This window comes from Pocillopora verrucosa, chromosome 11 (assembly GCF_036669915.1).
Source record: "Pocillopora verrucosa isolate sample1 chromosome 11, ASM3666991v2, whole genome shotgun sequence".
In the NCBI taxonomy this organism is placed as follows: Eukaryota; Metazoa; Cnidaria; class Anthozoa; order Scleractinia; family Pocilloporidae; genus Pocillopora; species Pocillopora verrucosa.
Window position 1 is genome coordinate 9,114,137 of NC_089322.1, and position 18,243 is coordinate 9,132,379.

The 18,243-nt window shown below is 37.8% G+C and overlaps 1 protein-coding gene across 1 annotated transcript; it reads left to right on the plus strand.

The window, feature by feature from the left end:
* The first annotated feature begins 7,310 nt into the window (after positions 1–7,310).
* Positions 7,311–16,961, plus strand: LOC136276838 (uncharacterized). The gene is made up of 4 exons (XM_066158586.1): positions 7,311–7,384; positions 13,030–13,168; positions 15,454–15,717; positions 16,347–16,961. Exons 1-4 carry the CDS (start codon positions 7,354–7,356, stop codon positions 16,609–16,611), a joined length of 699 nt encoding a protein of 232 aa, XP_066014683.1. The 5' UTR covers positions 7,311–7,353; the 3' UTR covers positions 16,612–16,961.
* The last annotated feature ends 1,282 nt before the right edge of the window (positions 16,962–18,243 follow it).

An 18,243-nucleotide genomic window follows, 5' to 3' on the forward strand; every position in this document is an offset into this window, starting at 1 on the left:
ACTACGCTAAGATCTCAGTTAGTACAACCAAAAGACGACCAAAAGTCATCTATTGAAACACTCGAGAGCTTGCAAATCGAAGCAAAAATTTCCCCCTTCAGTAATTTCTAAGAAACAAGTCTTAAAATCGCATGTCTGCATGAAAATTAAAATCACTCTTTTGTTAACCTAATTCTTCAGACGTTCCGACTTGAAGCACTCGAGAGACCGCGAATTAGAGTAATATTTCCACCTTTCTTTTCGGTCAACGATTTCTAAGAAACGAGTGAAAAAAATTGCATCTCTGAAAAATCGTTTCTCAAGCTCATGTTTTACTTCACTCCCGTTTATTTAATCCAGCATGATTTTTATCAGCTTCGAAAAAGAGTGTTTTAATGACACCGTGACTGTCTTGGATCTACGAACTGTAGGTAAAATTAACTGAAGTAAAGGTACCTCCAGAAAGCAAAGTGTATTTCTTTTTCCAAGAATTCTAAGGTGCGTGATAGCTCTTTGCATGATGAAAACAATCCAGAGAAACATAAAGAGCAGTTTCCCAGCAAAGAAGATTCTACGAAAGTAGTGGCTTTATAATATTTCAAGGAGAAATTTTCGTTTAACAAAGGGTCCGCGTGTGCAATGCTCACTTCGAAAGGGCACAAATCATACCAAAACAACGAGCTAACGATGGATTCTATGCAAAATCTATGTGACAATTACACGAAGAGGATCACATTTTCGCGTCGAAGATATTGAGAAAAACCGAGCCAATCTGTGCAGAGGAAAATCGAGACTGTCGTCAATGGACTCTGTCACGCAGACCAAATTGTCACACTTGAATTTCCTGATCTCATGTTGTTGCATGTAGATAAATACTGCACTTTTAAAAACGCCACAATATAAATGCACATTTAATCTATTCGCCAGAAAGTCGAATGTTTAGATATAAAGATGTGTAGATGCGATTTGACTGAAAGTAGATAATATGAAATATAAATATATATATATATATATATATATATTTATATTTCTGAGTACAAGGTCAGCGATTCCTAAGAAACGAGTGAAAAAAAAATCTCCACGTCTGGAATATCATTTCTCACGTTTTACTTCACTCACGTTTATTTAATCCAGCATGCAATCTATTACCTGCAACTGAAAAGAATGTTTTAATGAACTGTCTTGGACCTTTTAGCTGTAGGAAAAACTTAACTGAAGTAAAGGTAACTCTGGAGAGCATAGAGTAATTTTTTCTAAGAATCCTAAAGCTTCATCTGTTTCCGCGAAGTGCGCGATAGCCCTTGGCATGATGACTGCTAAAAAATTCAAAGAAACATAAAGAGCAGTTTCCCTTTAATAGCTTCTTAGGAAATAAGATTCTATGAAAGTAGTGGCTTCATAATATTTAAACTGAAGAAGGACTTTTCGTTCAACAAAAGATCATCGGGTGTGCAATGCTCACTTCAAAAGGGCACAATCATACTAAAACAACGAGCCAGCTGTGGCAAAAATCTTACTCTTAAAAAACCAAACCAATACATGTGGAGGCAAATCGAGACGGTATGGTCAATTAACTACTTGCTCTGCACAAACCGGTGAGTGGTTAACAATTTTTCACTTTATTGGAGGGAAATATCCGCTACTTTCACCAACACTGCGGTAAATAATTATTTAGTATATACGAAAGAGAAGTTAGCTAATGTCAATCGATGGACCGAACAATGGTGGGAAATTAAACTCTTGACGTGGACCGTAATCCGGCCTGACTGCAATCTCTTTTCGCGTCGAAGAGATTGAGAAAAACTGAGCTGACCTGTGCGAAGGAAAATCGAGACGGAATTGTCAATGAACCCTGTCACGCAGACCAAATTATGACGGTCAGAAAACAAATTGCAACACTTGAATTTCGTGATCTGATGTTGTTGATAAATACTACACGTTTAGCGCCACAAAATGAATGCACATTTAATCTATTTGCCAGATAGACGATATTTAGATATAAAGATGTGTAGATGTGATTAGACTTAAAATAAATTATTTGAAATATAAATATCTAAGTTCAAATATAACAACAATAAGAATAACGTTTTAAGCAAATGAAGATCATCGCAGTATATACTCAACTTAAGCAGTTGAGAAATAAGGCCTGAAAAAAAAAAATTCAGGCCTCAACGGGAATCGAACTCATGACCTCTGCGATACGGTGCAGCGCTCTAACCACCTGAGCTATCAAGCCAACTGGGAGCTGGTCAATTGTGAGGCTTTATATACCCGTAGATGGAGAAGGTGTGATAAGAATACATGAAAGTCATATATTTGTACTGCGGAAAATACATTTTAAGCAAATGAAGATCATCGCAGTATATACTCAACTTAAGCAGTTGAGAAATAAGTTTCTGAACGGGAATCGAACCCATGACCTCTGCGATACCGGTGCAGCGCTCTAACCAACTGAGCTATCAAGCCAACTGGGAGCTGGTCAATTGTGAGTTTCGTTATATACCGTAGAAGGAGAAGGTGTGATAAGAATACATGAAAGTCATATATTTGTACTGCGGAAAATACATTTTAAGCAAATGAAGATCATCGCAGTATATACTCAACTTAAGCAGTTGAGAAATAAGGCCTGAAAAAAAAAAAATAATAAGGTCTATAATAAGAATAACGACAAAGCAGTACATGAAATAGAAACGAACTTATAACAAGGTCCAGCAGTAAAACAAAGAGCAACACGGCGCTGCCAAAACTAATGAAACAACTTCTCTCCAGTCTTTTGATGATGTTGATGTTTTCCATGGTTTCTTTTCTTTAGCAGATTTTATGTATAATGTTCGTCGCCACGGCCCATCGAGGTCGCATGTCTGCCAACTCGCTCAGTTGCGTATTTCGTTCACAAAGTGGACTAAGCTACTTTCGTTGATCCACTGGTATTTTGTGGTCAACATATTTCTTCAGGCCTTCTTAAAGCGCTCGAAAGATCGCAAATCGGATAGTATTTTCCCCCTTGTTTTTGGTTGGCGATTTCTCGGAAACGATTCCTAAAGTCGCATGTCTGGACAATAATGTCGGACGTTTTCACTTCAATTAAGCCGTTTATTTTAATTCAGCATGCAATTTATTATCTAAGAAAAGAATGGTTTGATGCCACTGTCTTAGATTTACCATTGTAGGCGAAATCAAACTGAGGAAAGGTAACCTTTGAAGGCTTAGAGTATTTTTTTCCCCAAGAATCCTAAAGCGTCATGTCTTTCCGCGAAGTATGCCATAGCTCTTTGCTTGATGACTGCAAAAACAATTCTAAAAAACATACACTGAACGCAGTTTTCCTTGATAGTTTCCCTGAAAATAAGCAGAATGTGCATATATTCGTCATCCTGAAGCGTCGAGGGCTGCATATTTCGACCACAGAGTGTGATTGAGTTGCATTTGTTGATCCACCGCCATTTCGAGATTTCACTTTCTTATTGACATATTTCTTCAGACCTTTCTTAAAGCACTGAGAGCTCGCAAATTAGAAAAATATAATTTCTTTCTTTCGGTTGGTGATTTTAGGAAGCGAGTCTTAAAAGTCGCATGTCTGGACAATTATTTTTCACGTTTTACCTCACTCACCTTTATTCAATGCAGCATGCAAGTTATTAGCTTCAAAAAAGAGTGTTTTAATTGCACACCGTCTTGTATCTATCAACTGTTGGTAAAATTAACTGAAGTAAAGTACCTGTGAAAAGCTTAGAGTGTCTTCTTTCTAAGAATCCAGAAGCGTCATCTCTTTCTGCGAAGTGTGCGATAGCTCTTCGCAGATGAATGCAAAACAATTCAAAGAAATATAAAGAGTAGTTTCCCATTGATAGCTTCCCAGGAAATAAGATTCTACGAAAGTAGTGGCTTCATAATATTTCAATTGAAGGAGGAATTTTCGTTCAACAAAGGTCATCGCGTGTGCAGTGCTCACGAAGAGGCACCAAACATCATTATTACAAACAACGATGAGCCAATTGTGGCTTATCTGCTAAAATATTACTCGAAGGTGACAATAACACGAAGAGGATCCCTTTTTCGCGTCGAAGAAATTAAGGGAAAACCGAGCCAATATGTGCGGAGGAAAATCGAGACCGTATGGTCAATGAACTACTTGCTCTGCACAGGACCGGTGAGTGGTTAACAATTGTTCACTGTAATGGAGGTAAATATCCACTTCTTTCATCAACACTTAGGTAAATAATTATTGGTATATAACACAGAGAAACCAAATTAGTTAATTTCCGTCGATAGACCGAAAAATGGCGATGGGAAAGTTCTTTATTCTGGAGCCTAATAGAGCCGGAATACGACGCCTGACTGTGATCCCTTTTACGCGTCGAAGAGACTGGAGAAAACTGAGTCAATGTGTGTGGGGCCAAATCGAGACAGTATCGTCCATAAAACCTGTCACGCAGACCACATTATCACACTCGGAAAACATTAATGCACATTTAATCTATTTGCGAAATAGACGAATATTTAGATGAAAAGATGTGTAGATGTCATTCTACTGAAAACTAATGATTTGAAATATAAATATCTAAGTTCAAATATAACTTCAATAAGAATAACGGACAAAGCAGTACATGAAATAGAACGAACTTGTAGCGTACCAAGGGTCCCGCAATAAAACTCAAAAGCAACACGACGCTAGCAAAAACTAACGAGACGACTTACTCAACTAAAATTAACTGAGAAATATCTAAAGAAATAACAAGCATTCTGGCGAGAACACATCGCTACCGGAGTTATTTAATTCTTACATATACTCACGCAAAAACGCGAACTGAATGGATGGAAACAGAACATCACCATAGTTGTTCAATGGAAAGAAACACACAATAAAAATCACTTCGCAGTTATTTGACAATAAAGAGAAATGCAAACTTTGGTAGCTACAGTGCGGATTGAGGTTCGAGTGTGATTATTTTAAGCCTTCAGATGGCGATATTCAGAGTTCTATTACTTGGAATTCAGTTACGTCTGACAAAGAAATTGAGTTTCAGATTTTCTGATGTCAAAGAAAGGTTCCTTAAATATCCCACATTCGTGAGATACAAGGAATCAGTTGGATCCAATGGTCCAGACGAAGAAGATGAAACTAGGTTATTTGCTCTACTGCTTAGCCATGTACGACAGGGGCGATAGAAAAATGAAGGATATTCAATAATTTACAAAACAAATTTTTTTCCTTACACCATGGCTCTAAAGATCTAAACTAGAGATATGGATGATACACGTCACTTCCTACAGACGATAAAGAGTCGAAAGCAAGCACAGACATAGATAGACTGTATCTCACCTCTCGAATGTCAGAAGTGTTTAGAGCATTGAAGCTGTGATAAGTTACTATCAACGTTCTCTATAAAGTACCTAAGTGGAGGCAAATATTCAGTTCTTTCACCGACGCTGAGGTGAATAATTATCTAGTATATGCCACACGGAAACCAACGATTAGTTTATCTCTGTCAATCGACTAAAACTAGGCGAGAAATTAAACTCTTGATATGCAATTTTTGTCTCTCTTCGGCTGGTGGAGGTGAATACCAGAATAAAGATCTAAAGCCGAACAGAGCCGGAATTCTGCATGATTGTGGCCTGAATACTGTTTATAGATCTAGACATCGGCATGACAAGAGCCGTACAAAAAACACTGTGTGGACTGAAAAAAAAAAAAAGCAAAACAAAAAAAACTGAACGTTTGAATCGGTTTTTAGGCGAGAGCTTTAGGTGTTTGCATTCCGGAAGCGGCTATGGCTAAATGACGGGCAGCCGGTCAAGATTCTCACGTAACGATCGGAAATCAAAAACAAAAAAAAAAAAAAAAGAAAAAAATGATAAATAAAGGGAATCTAGACAATTCAAACTTTTATATGTCTATGAGTAGAGGAACTGCTAAGCGTTCCCAAGGACATTCATAAATCGCTTTTCTAACGCTCGGCTTTCGCTGGGCTCAAAATATAGAGCTATGGATGTTAACACTTTGCGTGAGGTTAACTGCTGGTCACCGTTCTCAAATTTCTGATTGACCGGCGGCGGTCGGAAATTTTTCTAAGAATTTTTTCTTGGTAGGAAAAAGCACATGCAATTTGTTAATATCATAATGAAACTTAAGGTAGCTTTGTACTCCAGTTCAATTGAGGTTCCCTCATTGCATTTTACATTTATATATGAAAAACTTTATTGCTAAAATACTATAGTTAAGAGTATATTTACATGGCGAACAATTTGGGTAGCCTTCAAAAAAAAAGATTTGAAGTGCCTCCTGTAGTCAATATATGTCCACTTTCCTTTGCCGAAGCCAATAGTAATGATGGTCAGTGCTGTGACTCACGCGGACTAGCTGCGCTTTAACCAAGTAATTTAAAGCCAAATAAGTTGTAGCAAAAAATGACTTATAGGGAAACAATCATGTTGATGTAGCAATCAGCTTTTAAAAAGGCAAAGGCTCGGCTGTTTCCTTAGTTCATCCCGATGTTTGAACCTGACCAGCCAAGACTAGTTGAAGGAATGAGGCCTTGCACAGATACTCAAAAATTAAGCCTCTTTTTGTTACAGAAATACAACCTTGGACGCCTTCCTCTAACAACCCTTGAGCAACATCTTCTACTGAATCTCGGATTTCCCCCTCTCTTAGATAAACCTCCTCGTCCTATTTATCATCAGTCCTCGTTCGAGCTTTCCTTTTAGGGCTTTTTTTCGTTTAAACCTTAAAACATTTCTCCAGCTAGCTCTCTTGTAATGAGTTTCGAGGGGCAAGTATGCCCTTTGTTTTAAATGGTTCTCCTTTAATATTTTCACCTTGTTTTGTTTTCCTCCTTTTTTTCTTGTCGCGATTGCGGATCCTTCTCAATGCAAGAGAGAAACGTCCTTTTCAGGTTTATTAGGGTTGTCGTCAGCTTATTTTGAGGCCTCTTGAAATTATTCGTGAATATTTTGCACTATTTTCTTGTAATATTTCGAGAGCATTAATCGATGAAGATTTCACAATTAATAAACCTTAGCTTACGAAAGGAGAGAACTTTACCGGTATATTTTATAGCCAATTTCATAGTTATTCAGACAAAATCCTACTCTTCCTCGGATGAACATTGCCAAAATCCATTTCTGATAAAACCGCGGCAAAATAATAATTGACCTCTCGCCAAAATCGTTTCCTCGAACGTCAAAACAACCCTTCGCCAGATACTTAGAATGTTTCCCACCTCGTGATTCCAGAAACCTTTGCGCATGACACAAGGATCCAAATTACTAGAATTTCAACCAATTGGACTCAACCTACGCTTAAATAGGGTGGTACCCTAATAGAACGGAGTCTGAGCGGAGATCAATTCCACAACGAACAGGATAAAGATGATTTGCTTCAGCATTTTATTTGCTTTTGGTAAGTCAATTCACCTTTGCAATCAATTTTCAGATATATTATCGTTGTTTTGTGTTTCGGGTGCAAAGCAGTCGCAGATGGGCAGGTAATTTAAACAGATGCTATCAATTGCACGCAAACAACTAAACCATACCTTACAGTCCAGTTTGTCGATGTGATATTACTTCATTAATGCTATTGGCTTATTTTAGGCCTGTGCATTGATTTCGATATTTGCGATGGCTTCGTTTCTAATCTTTCTTTCGAGTCTTAACACTTCTTTAACGGAGTATGTAGAATGTTCGTCGCCTGGAGCGTTGAGGTTGCATGTTTCCCTAACTCACTCGGTGGCGTATATCATTCACAAAGTTGGCAGAGTTACTTTCATTGATCCACTGGCATTTCAAAATTTCACTTTCTTGTTCAGATATTCCTTCAGAATTTTGTTAAAGCACTGGCGAGATCGCAAATTGGAGTAATTTTCAGTCAGTTATTTCTAGGAAACGAGTCTCAAAATCGCATATTTGACACAAACGTCCACACGCTTTTACTTGATTAAGCCATTATTTCAATTCAGCATGTAATTTGTTATCTTAAAAGAGTTTTTAATGGCACTGTCTTGCACCTTTACATTTAAGTGAAATTTAGCGAAATAATGGTACCTTTGGAAAGAGTAAAGTATCTCTTTTTCCAAGAATCGTAAAGCGATCAAGTAAAACGTTTCGTCGTCCTTGAATGTTAAGGTTCCATGTTTACCTAACTCGCTCACTTGCTTATTCCGTGTACAAAGTTGTCTGAGATACTTTTGTTGATCCATCATTTTAAAATTTCACTTTCTTGGAAACATGTTTCTTTGGACTTTGCTTTAAGCACTCGAGGGATCGCTAATCAAAGTAATGTTTTCCCCCTTCTTTTCAGCCAGTGATTTCTATGAAATGAGCCTTTAAATTGTCTGAACAAGCATTCACCAGTTTTTACTTCACTCCCCCCTATATTAATAAACTCTACAATGTATTATCTACAAAAAGAGTATTTTTTATGGCACTGTCTTGAATCTATAAATTGAAGGTGAGATTAACTGAAGTGAAGGTACCTTTGAAAAGTAAAGTGTATTTTTTTCCAAGAATCCTAGTTCATCATGTCTTTCCGCGAAGCACGCGATAGCTCTTTGCATGATGACTGGAAAAGCAATTCAAAGAAACACTTAGAGCAGTCATCCTTTAATAGCTTTCCTAGAAATGAGTAGAATTTCTATCATTTTCCTCGTTCTAAAACGTGGAGGTTGCATGTTCGCGCTCAGTTGCGTATTTCGATCACCAAGTTGGCTGAGTTACCTTCGTTGATACACGGGCATTTGAAAATTTCACTCTCTTGTTAACACATGCCTTCAAACCTCTCTTAAACACTCTAGAGATCGCCAATAAGAATAATATTTATGCCCTTCTTATCGGTCAGCGATTTCTACGAAACGAGTCAGCAAATAGCATGTCTGAAGAATCATTTCGTACTTTCTTCATTACTCACGTTTATTTAATCCAGCATGCAATTTACTACGAACAAAATAAAGTGTTTCAATGGCACTGTCTTGGATTTGTGGATTGTAGGTAAAATTAACTGAAGTAAAGGTACCTCCAAGAATCCTAAAGTGTCATCTCTTTCCGCGAAGATAGCTCTTTGCATGATGAATGCAAAAACCAATTCGAAGACACATAAAGAGCAGTTTTCCTTTAAAAGCTTCCCAAGAAATATGACTCTACGAAAGTAGTGGCTTCGTAATAATTCAAGATGTCATTTCTGTTCAACAAAGGATCATCTCGTGTGCAATGCTCACTTCGAAAGGGCACAAATCCCACCTAAACAACGAGCCAAGTGTGGCTTCTCTGCAAAAATTTCACTCTAAGGTGACAATAATACGAACAGGATCCCTCTTTTATGCGTCGAAGAGATTGAGAAAACTGAGCCAATCTGTGCAGAGGAAAATCGAGACAGTATGGTCAATGGACTACTTGCTCTGCACAGACCGGCGAGTAGTTAACAGTTTTTTCACTTTGGTGGAGGTAAATATCAATTACGTTCACCAGCACCGAGGTATATGAAATAATTGTTCTGTGTTTACTTCACAAAAACCAAGTTTAGTTGATTTCAGTCGATACACCGAAGAATAGTGGGGAATTTAATTCGTGGCGTGGAATTTTGTTTCTTTGGCTACATCAGTGGAAGTGAATACCCGAATAAAGATCTGGGTTAACAGAGCCGGAATTCGGCCTGACTGCGGCCTGAATACCGTTCATAGATCCAGAGATTGAAATGACAAGAGCCGCACAGACAAAAATGTTTGGCTCGCAGTTTTGAACCGCACAAATGTCACGCTCTTGTCATGGCCATGACCGGCCGGACAAGGTTAATAAAAGGAGCTGGATAAGAGCTAAACAACGCTGAATACCTTTGAGAATTTATAAGCTGACATTAAGCTATCAATGGGTTTGCTTTCAGAGCCTAGCAAGCGACTGCAGCGAGCACGAAACCTGCTGTCACTTGAATGACATGATATAGTCACACAACAAGTTTTCCGTGGGTTGTTGAGATAGTATGAGTTTTTTTTGGGCAGGAAATCTAAGGATAAAGAAATTATTGGGGCCTCTATAAGTATTATAAGAAGCAAATTTAAATCAGTGTTTAGGGAGAGCCTTGCGTGTTTACTTTACACATGGGAAAAACGTTGAACCACTAGGGAAAGACGAAGTCCCGAAATGTGATACACGATCTTTAAAAGACATAATAACCTCCACACAAGTCTCGTGCTAATTTAGTAGCACAAAAAACAGTAGTGATACAGCGTTAGACTGATAATCCAACCAGTCGACATTTTAATGCAAACAGATAAGACAATCATCGTTATCGTAATTTAAGTCTGGCAGGAAGAGAATAAGCTGTGGGTAAAGTATTAATCCATGAGCACATCGGGTTTTTCATTTGAAGTCCAGTTTTTCTTGTTAAGTTTCATAATCCACAGGAAATCCAACGACGGTTTGATCAAAGGCTCCTTGAAGTCACCTGATGCATTGTACAATTACCGTAGAGATTTGGCACCGCTTTTAAGAGGAAAACGTGTTCTCTCGTGAAAATTTGATGTCAAACTCGGGGGGCAGTTCACAGCCAAGTATCAAAGTGAAAATGATTCAAAAAAGCCATATTTCCTTGTTTATATTTAGTTAATTTAAGTACTCAAGGCAATGACTGTAGTTTAATGACTTTCGTAAGATGTGGTGCAGCGGAGAGAGCAGGGCTGGCTCTTGAAAAAGAGCCGTTTAACTCAATTTTACCCCTTTTCTATTCTTCGCTTTCGCTGTCTGTTTGAGTCTGTTTCGAACTCGTTGTTTATGAAGTCTTCATCGCCATTTTCTTCTCTATTGCCACTTTAATTAATTCAATTCTATCTCTTCTCTATTCTTCGCTTTCGCTCTCTATTAAAGTCTGTTGCGAACTCGTTGTGTATGAAGTCATCATCGCTGTTTTCTTCCCTATAACCACTTCTTTCCCACACCGCCTCGCCTTCGGGTCTCATCGAGAGTATTCTAAATGCCACATGTCTTTAAGGACTCCATGATCGACTCTGCTGGAATTTTCGAAACTCCGATGCGAATTTAAACAGCTCCGCTGAAAAGCAGATGCACAGTAACGTGAGACTTTGCCATCTCCTTTAACATAAATGAGCAGATGAGAGTCCTTTTATTCGAAAGTCAGATCAATTTCGGTATCTTGACAACTGGGATCAATATCAGTATCTAGGCAACTGCCCCCCTACCCCTCCCCTAACTCAACAACAGTCAATTGACGACAAGTTAAGGTTAATGTTGGGTTAGGAGAAGGGTAGGTAACCAAAGGCTCCTTGGCGCTACCTCATGCATAGGGTTTCAACATTCAAACGTACCTTATAGATGACCGGTTGATAAATGACTTAAAAAGCGTCGTCCGCAACACTTAAAAGAAACGATGCAAAAACTCGTGATTCGTGAAATTGTAAACCAGCCTAAGGCGTGATTTGCCTCTTCAATAACCTTGAAACTTAAGATCTCCCTGAACCTTGGTTCTTAGGTAAAGAGATTTGAAGACTTCTCCTTTAAATACGTCACGCGTTGAACTGTGTGACGCGTGAATTTTTTGTGTCTACTGCTTTTGAAAGCATTGAACATTACAGTCGTTGAAAAAGTCGAGCGCGTAAGTAAACAATAGAATCACTCTGTAAACAATCAGTCTCAGGCCTAAACAATTGAAAAAAAGAACCGCTTTGCGAATTCGGGAATTTTCGCTTGCAATCAAAAATGTTCCAACCGATCTTCGTTCCCGTTGGCTTAGCACATAAGTCGCTGAGGAATGCCAGGAATAGCGTGTCCCCGCGGCCGACTTTAAACAGTTTCAAGTCGGATTTTCCGTTTTTTCCGATCGAATTAGCTCTTTGGAGCTCAAAATGAAAGGGAACAATGTTACAGACTACTCTGCGTAAAAAGAAAAAAAATTGATATCAAAGTCTTTAAAGCCACAGAATAAGCTATCGAGTTAAACGACACTTCGATTCACCGAAGTGATGCGAATTATGGCTTAAAGGGAAAATTGAAGTTTCGGAGTTCGCGTGAGGCTGAGTGAATCCAAGGCCCGCTAAATATTATATTTAAATAATGAAATGTCAGAGAGGTTTTCTTTTTTTTTTTTTTTTTAATAGAAGAGTTTATCAAAGCATAAAACTTTCAGAATTTTCAAGATGATGCTACGCAACTTCTGGCTGTGAGGTCAAGTACATAATGATCTAGGCGTGGTGAAATCTACAGCGCGGTTTCTTACCCTAAAGAAGTTCGCTTTTCGCTTTTAACGGCAAATCATAAAACTGTTTTTGAAATCTTCAATACCACATTAAAAGATCACTTCATGGAGTTTACATAGTGGTAATGCTTTCTATGACCAGCTCAATTATTACGGTTAACGGGCGTCTAGCGAACGTACCAGTAGGTTTTCCAGACTCAATTGCTCAGCCAGCGGTGTATGAAATACAAGAAGAACTAAGTTAAGCAAAAGTAAAGTACAACGATAACAAGGCAGGTAAATGAAAGGCGAACAAAGAAAAGATAACAAGGACATACGTGACAGTTAGGATACTTGTATAAAACGACATACAGACACTCTCTAGAAAAATTTGACCAATTGGCGCGAAGCTTATTCGATCTACAAATGTTGCGTGGAGATGGAAATTAGGAAACCGCTGAAAGACTTTTCAACAGGATCCATTTTGAATCCTGGTCAAGTCTAGTTACACGGGGGTGGGAGAATTCGAGAAAGTTATGGGAACCCAAAACGCAGTCGAGGGTTTTCATGACTTTCTTGAGCGTCTCACTGCTCCCCAACTCCAATTAGCTGAGGCTATGTAAACACGGAAGAGCCCTCTGATGTTCAAATATCATGTATTTCCTCCTATTTCTGATAAAAAAATATATTTCCATAAATGATATAATCAAGGACTCGCCTGGTCGGCTGTTATGGGAAAATCTCAACCGGCATAGCTGTTTCGGCTTCGCTGCTTGCTGATTAACATCATTCTGGTTAATAAGAAGTTAACTGGTTATGTCTTTCAATTTTTATTCCCTTTTTCTTGTTTTGTATTTAATATTATACAGTTTTTCTCGTCGGAAACGTTGCCACCTTTACTGACGTGAAAGTGGGCTCCTGTACTTTTAAGGAGAACTTCTGCAGAAATCGTAAATGCCGGACTTCTTTTTATAAAGCATTTCAGAAAGACCCAAACGCAGATTGTAGGTAAGTGGGTTTAAAGAGCGGCTTTTCCTAAAGATGTTAGCATGCCGAATACCAAACAGCTTTTGCAACAAATCTGTGGGAGTAGTGCTATGAGTAGCATTTTTTCCAGGTCTGATTTATTTCTGTAGTTTATTATCTCCGTTCGCTTAACTCTTCTCTATCCTCAGCCATTCTGATTTCTTTTTGTGAGATTTTGTCTTTTTTAAGTTCTCCTTTTTTTTTTTTACCTATCTGTTTTTCTTTCATTCTTTCTTTCTTTCTTTCTTTCTTCTTCCTTTCTTCTTTCTTTCTTTCTTTCTTTCTTTCTATCTTCTTTCTTTCTCTCTCTCTTATTTTCTTCGTTTCTCTCTTTCTTTCTTTCTTTCTTTCTTATTTTCTTTCTTTCTCTCTTTCTCTCTTTTCTTTCTCTCTTTCTTTCTTTCTTCCTTTCTCTCTTTCTTTCTTTCTTCTTTTTTCTTTTTTTCTTTCTTCTTTCTTTCTTTCTTTCTTTCCTTCTCTCTTTCTTTCTTCTTTCTTTCTTCTTCCTTTCTTTCTTTCTTTCTTTCTTTCTTTCTTTCTTTCTCTCTTTCTTTCTTTCTTTCTCTCTTTCTTTCTTTCTTTCTTTCTTTCTTTCTTTCTTTCTTTCTTTCTTCCTTTCTTCTTTCTTTCTCTCTTTCTTTCTTCTTCCTTTCTTCTTTCCTTCTTTCTCTCTTTCTTTCGTTCTTTCTCTCTCTCTTATTTTCTTCCTTTCTCTCTTTCTTTCTTTCTTTCTTTCTTATTTTCTTTATTTCTCTCTTTATCTCTTTCTTTCTTTCTTTCTTTCTCTCTCTCTTATTTTCTTCCTTTCTCTCTTTCTTTCTTTATTTTTCTCTCTTATTTTCTTCCTTTCTCTCTTTCTTTCTTTCTTATTTTCTTTCTTTCTCTCTTTCTTTCTTTCTTATTTTCTTCCTTTCTCTCTTTCTTTCTTTCTTATTTTCTTTCTTTCTCTCTTTCTATCTTTCTTTCTTACTTCCTTTCTCTCTTTCTTTCTTTCTTTCTTCTTTTTTACTTTCTTTCTTTCTTCTTTCTTTCTTTCTTTCCCTCTCTCTTTCTTTCTTCTTTCTTTCTTCTTCCTTTCTTTCTTTCTTTCTCTCTTTCTTTCTTTCTTTCTTTGTTTCTCTCCTTCTTTCTTTCTTTCTCTCTTTCTTTCGCTCTTTCTTTCTTTCTTTCTTTCTCTCTTTCTTTCTCTCTTTCTCTCTTTCTTTCCCTCTTTCTTTCTTTCTTTCTCTCTTTCTCTCTTTCTTTCCCTCTTTCTTTCTTTCTTTCTTTCTCTTTCTTTCTTTATTTCTTTCTCTCTTTCTTTCATTCTTTCTTTCTCTCTTTCTTTCATTCTTTCTTTCTCTCTTTCTTTCTTTTTTTCTTTCTTTCTTTTTCCTTTCTTTATTCTTTCTTTCTCCCTTTCTTTCTTTCTTTCTTTCTCCCTTTCTTTCTTTCTTTCTTTCTCCCTTTCTTTCTTTCTTTCTTTCTCCCTTTCTTTCTTTCTTTCTTTCTCCCTTTCTTTCTTCTTCCTTCCTTTCTTTCTTTCTTTCTTTCTTTCTTCTTTCTTTCTTTCTTTCTCTCTTTCTTTCTTTCTTTCTTTCTCTCTTTCTTTCTTTCTTTCTTTCTCTCTTTCTTTCTTTCTTTCTTTCTCTCTTTCTTTCTCTCTTTCTTTCTCTCTTTCTTTCTCTCTTTCTTTCTTTCTTTCTTTCTCTCTTTCTTTCTTCCTCCTTCCTTTCTTTCTTTCTTTCTTTCTTTCTTTCTTCTTTCTTTCTTTCTTTCTTCTTTCTTTCTTTCTTTCTTCTTTCTTTCTTTCTCTCTTTCTCTCTTTCTTTCTTCTTCCTTTCTTTATTCTTTCTTTCTCTCTTTCTTTCTTTCTCTCTTTCTCTCTTTCTTTCTTTCTTCTTCCTTTCTTTATTCTTTCTTTCTCTCTTTCTTTCTTTCTCTCTTTCTCTCTTTCGTTCTTTCTCTCTTTCTTTCTCTCTTTCTTTCTCTCTTTCTTTCTTTCTTTCTTCTTTTTTTCTTTCTTTCTTTCTTTCTTTCTCTCTTTCTTTCTTTCTATCTTTCTGTCTCTATTTCTTCTTTCTTTCTTTCCCTCTTTATTTCCCTCTTTCTTTCGCTCTTTCTTTCTCTCTTTCTTTCTTTCTTTCTTTCTATCTTACTTACTTTCTTTCTTTCTTTCTTTCTTTCCTTTTCTTTGGAATTGAAGACACTTTTCCGCGCCGCAAAAAATACATCATACCCTCGCCGCTCAACTCTTGGCCATGATATTTTTTGTCTTATCCCTACAGGGCGGTGGCCAGCAAATTTCGTAATTGCATTGTCGACGTGATGAAGTTTTGTATGAAAGACCTATTGAGCGAAAGCCAAATCGAAGTGATGGCTAAAGCCAGCGCGGAGAAAGTTCAACTTTGTGGAGGTTTTTATGTGGAATCCCCCACTATGCCACCAGGCAGTACCATTTGCTCCGAATCATATAACAATGGTGTACAAAATTGCATTCGATCCTTTCAACGAAAATATATCACGGACAAATCAGATCCTGCTCTTTGCTCGTAAGTTGAATAAATCTGCCTTTATATCTTTGATTGGAAGTGAAGTGAAATGAAGTGAAGGGGAAAGGGGAAGGAGGGGGGAGAGGGGGGTGAAGGGGGATGGGGTTAATGTAACCCAGTGCCAGTTTTTGTTTGCTATCCTTGCTTGAAACATATGCGATTAATGTTGAACCCGACTTCACACCAACCAGGCAAAAGACAGAATACCTTTCAAATTGGGTAAATACACAGCTTTTTTACACAAGTTAAATGTCGCATAACAACGTTATCTTCAATATAGTCCCGTTCTTCCTCTCTTCCAATCCCTTGATTGTCATCATTGGATTCTATTGCTTTTCATCCAATTAAGATTCGAGTCCGTCATGGTAAACACTTATTTCTTTCCTCCCTTCTCCCGTCGAATTTCCTTCGATTTCTCTGACAGTTCACCTGTATTCTTTCCTATTCCTGAGTGGGTGGGATAAGGGTGAGAATTCAGTATATTCCAATGACAACTTACAATGACCAACCTAGGGCTGGACATTTTCCGCTCTTTAAAGAAGCCAGCGCGTCTAACAGTATGCCACCACTTTACTCTTTAGAGAGCTTTCACTTTTTCAAGTAATCTTCCTGAACAATTTATTTATCAGAGGATATGCTGAAACAAAGAAGTGTTTAAAGGACCTGATCGATTCTGCCTGCAACTACCCAGCCGAAACCAAAAAAATGTTGGACTTCACGTCTTATGGTGTCTACAATCCTTTCTGCGCGGACAATCGGGACCCTGGGGCCACCGAAAATGATCAGTGCTATGGCGTGCTGGATGATGACAATGCAGCCGCTGGAACCAAGCCCAGCGTATTCCAGACGCTGATGTTTACTATCTTTCTGTTTTTGTTCCTCTTTAAAGCTTAAAAGACCTAAGCATCTTGTTTATCTTGATTTACAGAAGAGTTTCTAGTCTTATGGGTTTAGTTTGAACAAAATACAAAAAAAAAGCAACAACAACAGCAACAACAGTGAAGTAGAATTTTTAACATGATCACAGAAGTGCAGTTCATTTTAGAATCTGAGTTAGCAACAGTTGTAAAAGTTAAGTTTTAGAAGTAACGAACTCCTGGTTTCAGTAAAATGTTTGCTTTCATGTTTCGTTATCTTTCATTTTTTTCAAATAATAAATCATCATTTATCGACGGGCTTCTTGCCAAACAAATATCAGAGGGTGTGTTTTGGGATTACTTGAGTTAAATTTGGCAACTATTGTTAAAGGCTTCTTTAATTTGATTAAAGATCTTTTAGTGAGAATTATATTTCTGTGTACAAGTGAACTTTTTTCGTACGACTGTTTCGTGTTTTCTGTGACAGAGGACAGATCCGATCTAGAGTTTTTCTTGTGCTTTACAGGTCCATTTTGTTTTCCTTTCCTTTATCCACTGACTTGTGACTATGGCTGTTCTTCCTTCTCTTCTCCAGAATTTTCCATAATATTTATCCAGCGCAAGTGATCGCACCAAAAAACACGAATCCAACAGCTATGATACCCATAGTAAGGCGTTATATTTAACCGTCAAACGTGAAAGCTACCCCCGCTGAATGGGAAAGCTGAAATTTACAGCTTAGTAACTCAACAACGATTCGCCTTAGAAGTAACACAACTATTGTCCAGAGACGGACAACAGAGCTAGTTAAGTGGTAAAACGTTTTCTGAAATAATGGTTAAATGCCTACCGTTAATTATTGAATCATTTTTTTTTAATTATCGAACTAGAGGCTCGCAGTGTGAGCTGTAAAAGCAAACTGAAACACTCAGCGTAATCAAGGGAAGGAGGTCTATACTGATAGATGATACGACCGAGTTCGAAGAGCGTTTGTTCGAAACTGGAGTTCATACCCTTTTTCCGTTATGTAATCCACAATTTTGAATTGTTAGGCTGATTAACAATGGACTCTCCGTCTGACTCCCGTTATTTTCTCCTCGTTTCCCGGGTGCTGTTCCTCTTCTCCTTTTCTCGTTTGCAGTTCCTATTTCCAGTTCTCCATTCTCTATTTTCTATTCTCCTTTCTCCGTTCTCCTTCCTCCGTCCTCCGTTCTCCGTCCTCCGTTTTCCGTTCTCCGTCCTCCGTTTTCCGTTCTCCGTCCTCCGTTTTCCGTTCTCCGTTCTCCGTCCTCCGTTCTCCGTTTTCCTTTCTCCGTTCTCCGTTCTCCGTTCTCCGTTCTTCGTTCTTCGTTTTCCGTTTTCCGTTCTCCGTTCTCCGTTCTCCGTTCTCCGTTCTCCATTTTCCGTTCTCCGTTCTCCGTTCTCCGTTCTCCGTTCTCCGTTCTCCGTTTTCCGTTCTCCGTTCTCCCGTAGACTGTTCATAAGTCACCTTACATAAGAAATAATCTATCCAAGCGTTGCTTAGCTAAATTTGGCCTTTTGCCTATTGTCCTCGAGGCATTGACTAGCTTTAGCGACAAAAATTATAGATATGGAACATAAGCGACGAGGCGTACACTAGTTGGTTTTATTGGTCGATAATATTGCGCAAGAATTATCGTGTGTGCTA

What these genes read in the sequence shown, in the direction of transcription:
- LOC136276838 (XM_066158586.1), top strand. Translation starts at nt 7,354, where the DNA reads ATGATTTGCTTCAGCATTTTATTTGCTTTTG. An exon ending in GACCCAAACGCAGATTGTAG is followed by an intron (nt 13,169 to 15,453) that starts GTAAGTGGGTTT and finishes TTATCCCTACAG; the next exon opens with GGCGGTGGCCAGCAAATTTC. An exon ending in TCAGATCCTGCTCTTTGCTC is followed by an intron (nt 15,718 to 16,346) that starts GTAAGTTGAATA and finishes TTTATTTATCAG; the next exon opens with AGGATATGCTGAAACAAAGA.